This window comes from Ailuropoda melanoleuca, unplaced genomic scaffold (genome assembly GCF_002007445.2).
Source record: "Ailuropoda melanoleuca isolate Jingjing unplaced genomic scaffold, ASM200744v2 unplaced-scaffold12538, whole genome shotgun sequence".
NCBI classification, from domain to species: domain Eukaryota; kingdom Metazoa; phylum Chordata; class Mammalia; order Carnivora; family Ursidae; genus Ailuropoda; species Ailuropoda melanoleuca.
In genome coordinates this window covers 4397-5218 of record NW_023181102.1, presented here as the reverse complement: position 1 = coordinate 5218, position 822 = coordinate 4397, and the positions used below count along the sequence as shown (strand labels likewise).

General features: G+C 39.7%; 1 protein-coding gene across 1 annotated transcript in view; it reads left to right on the top strand.

Annotated features, from left to right (window-relative positions):
- The first annotated feature begins 496 nt into the window (after window positions 1–496).
- LOC117797761 (mitotic spindle assembly checkpoint protein MAD2A-like) overlaps window positions 497–822 on the top strand; it is a 4709-nt gene continuing 4383 nt past the window's right edge. Inside the window, exon 1 of the mRNA XM_034650217.1 lies at window positions 497–778. Within this exon, the coding sequence (XP_034506108.1) occupies window positions 579–778 (200 nt within the window). The 5' untranslated portion in view covers window positions 497–578. The remainder of the gene's footprint in view (window positions 779–822) is intronic.

Sequence of the window (822 nt, the reverse complement as noted above, 5' to 3'; positions counted from 1 at the left end):
AAATCAATTTTAATCGCATTGCACTGTACTTCAAATACAGTATGGACTTCCCTGGTTCTTGAAGTGCAGCTGCTTTAATTTGGCCCACATGGCCTTGCACGGTCTAACCCCTATGTATCCTGCACAAACTGACCTTGTTCATTCTCCCCTTTCTATACTGCAGTTGTATTACCGTTTCAGTCCTCTGGTCAGATGCTCTTCCCTTTTCAGTATTTAAGACCTGTACCCTTTTCTGTATCCTTTTGCATATTTAATGATATTTGTAGAACTGAAATCAAGTGAGAACTCCGTGAGTCAGATTTTCCTCTATTGTGCTCTTACTGCATCACATACCACACCTTCATAGCATTTATCACAATTATACTTTTACAGTTATTGGTGTGATGATTAGATTAATAGCCATCTCCTACATCTGACCTTGGATTAGGGTGTACTGCGTGTTCACTACACTGTCTTCAGTACTTAGTACGATATCTGGTACAGATACTGAGATTCAAAAACGGGAGCTAGGTTATTGAGGGGCAGGTTTTCTGTACAGGTTGGCGGAGTTCCAAAATACTAGTGGTAGGAATTTGCTGATGATAGAAAGTGAGACCTGGGAAGAGAGTTGTTTTGTAATGCAGTGGACCAAAAAAGATGCCTTGTTCTGTATTGCAGATTGGTTATACAAGTGTTCAGTTCAGAAACTGGTGGTAGTCATCTCAAATATTGAAAGTGGTGAGGTCCTTGAAAGGTGGCAATTTGATATTGAGTGTGACAAGACTGCAAAAGATGACAGGTAAGTATGAAGTAAATTGCTTCCACTTTCATAGATTTTTTTCC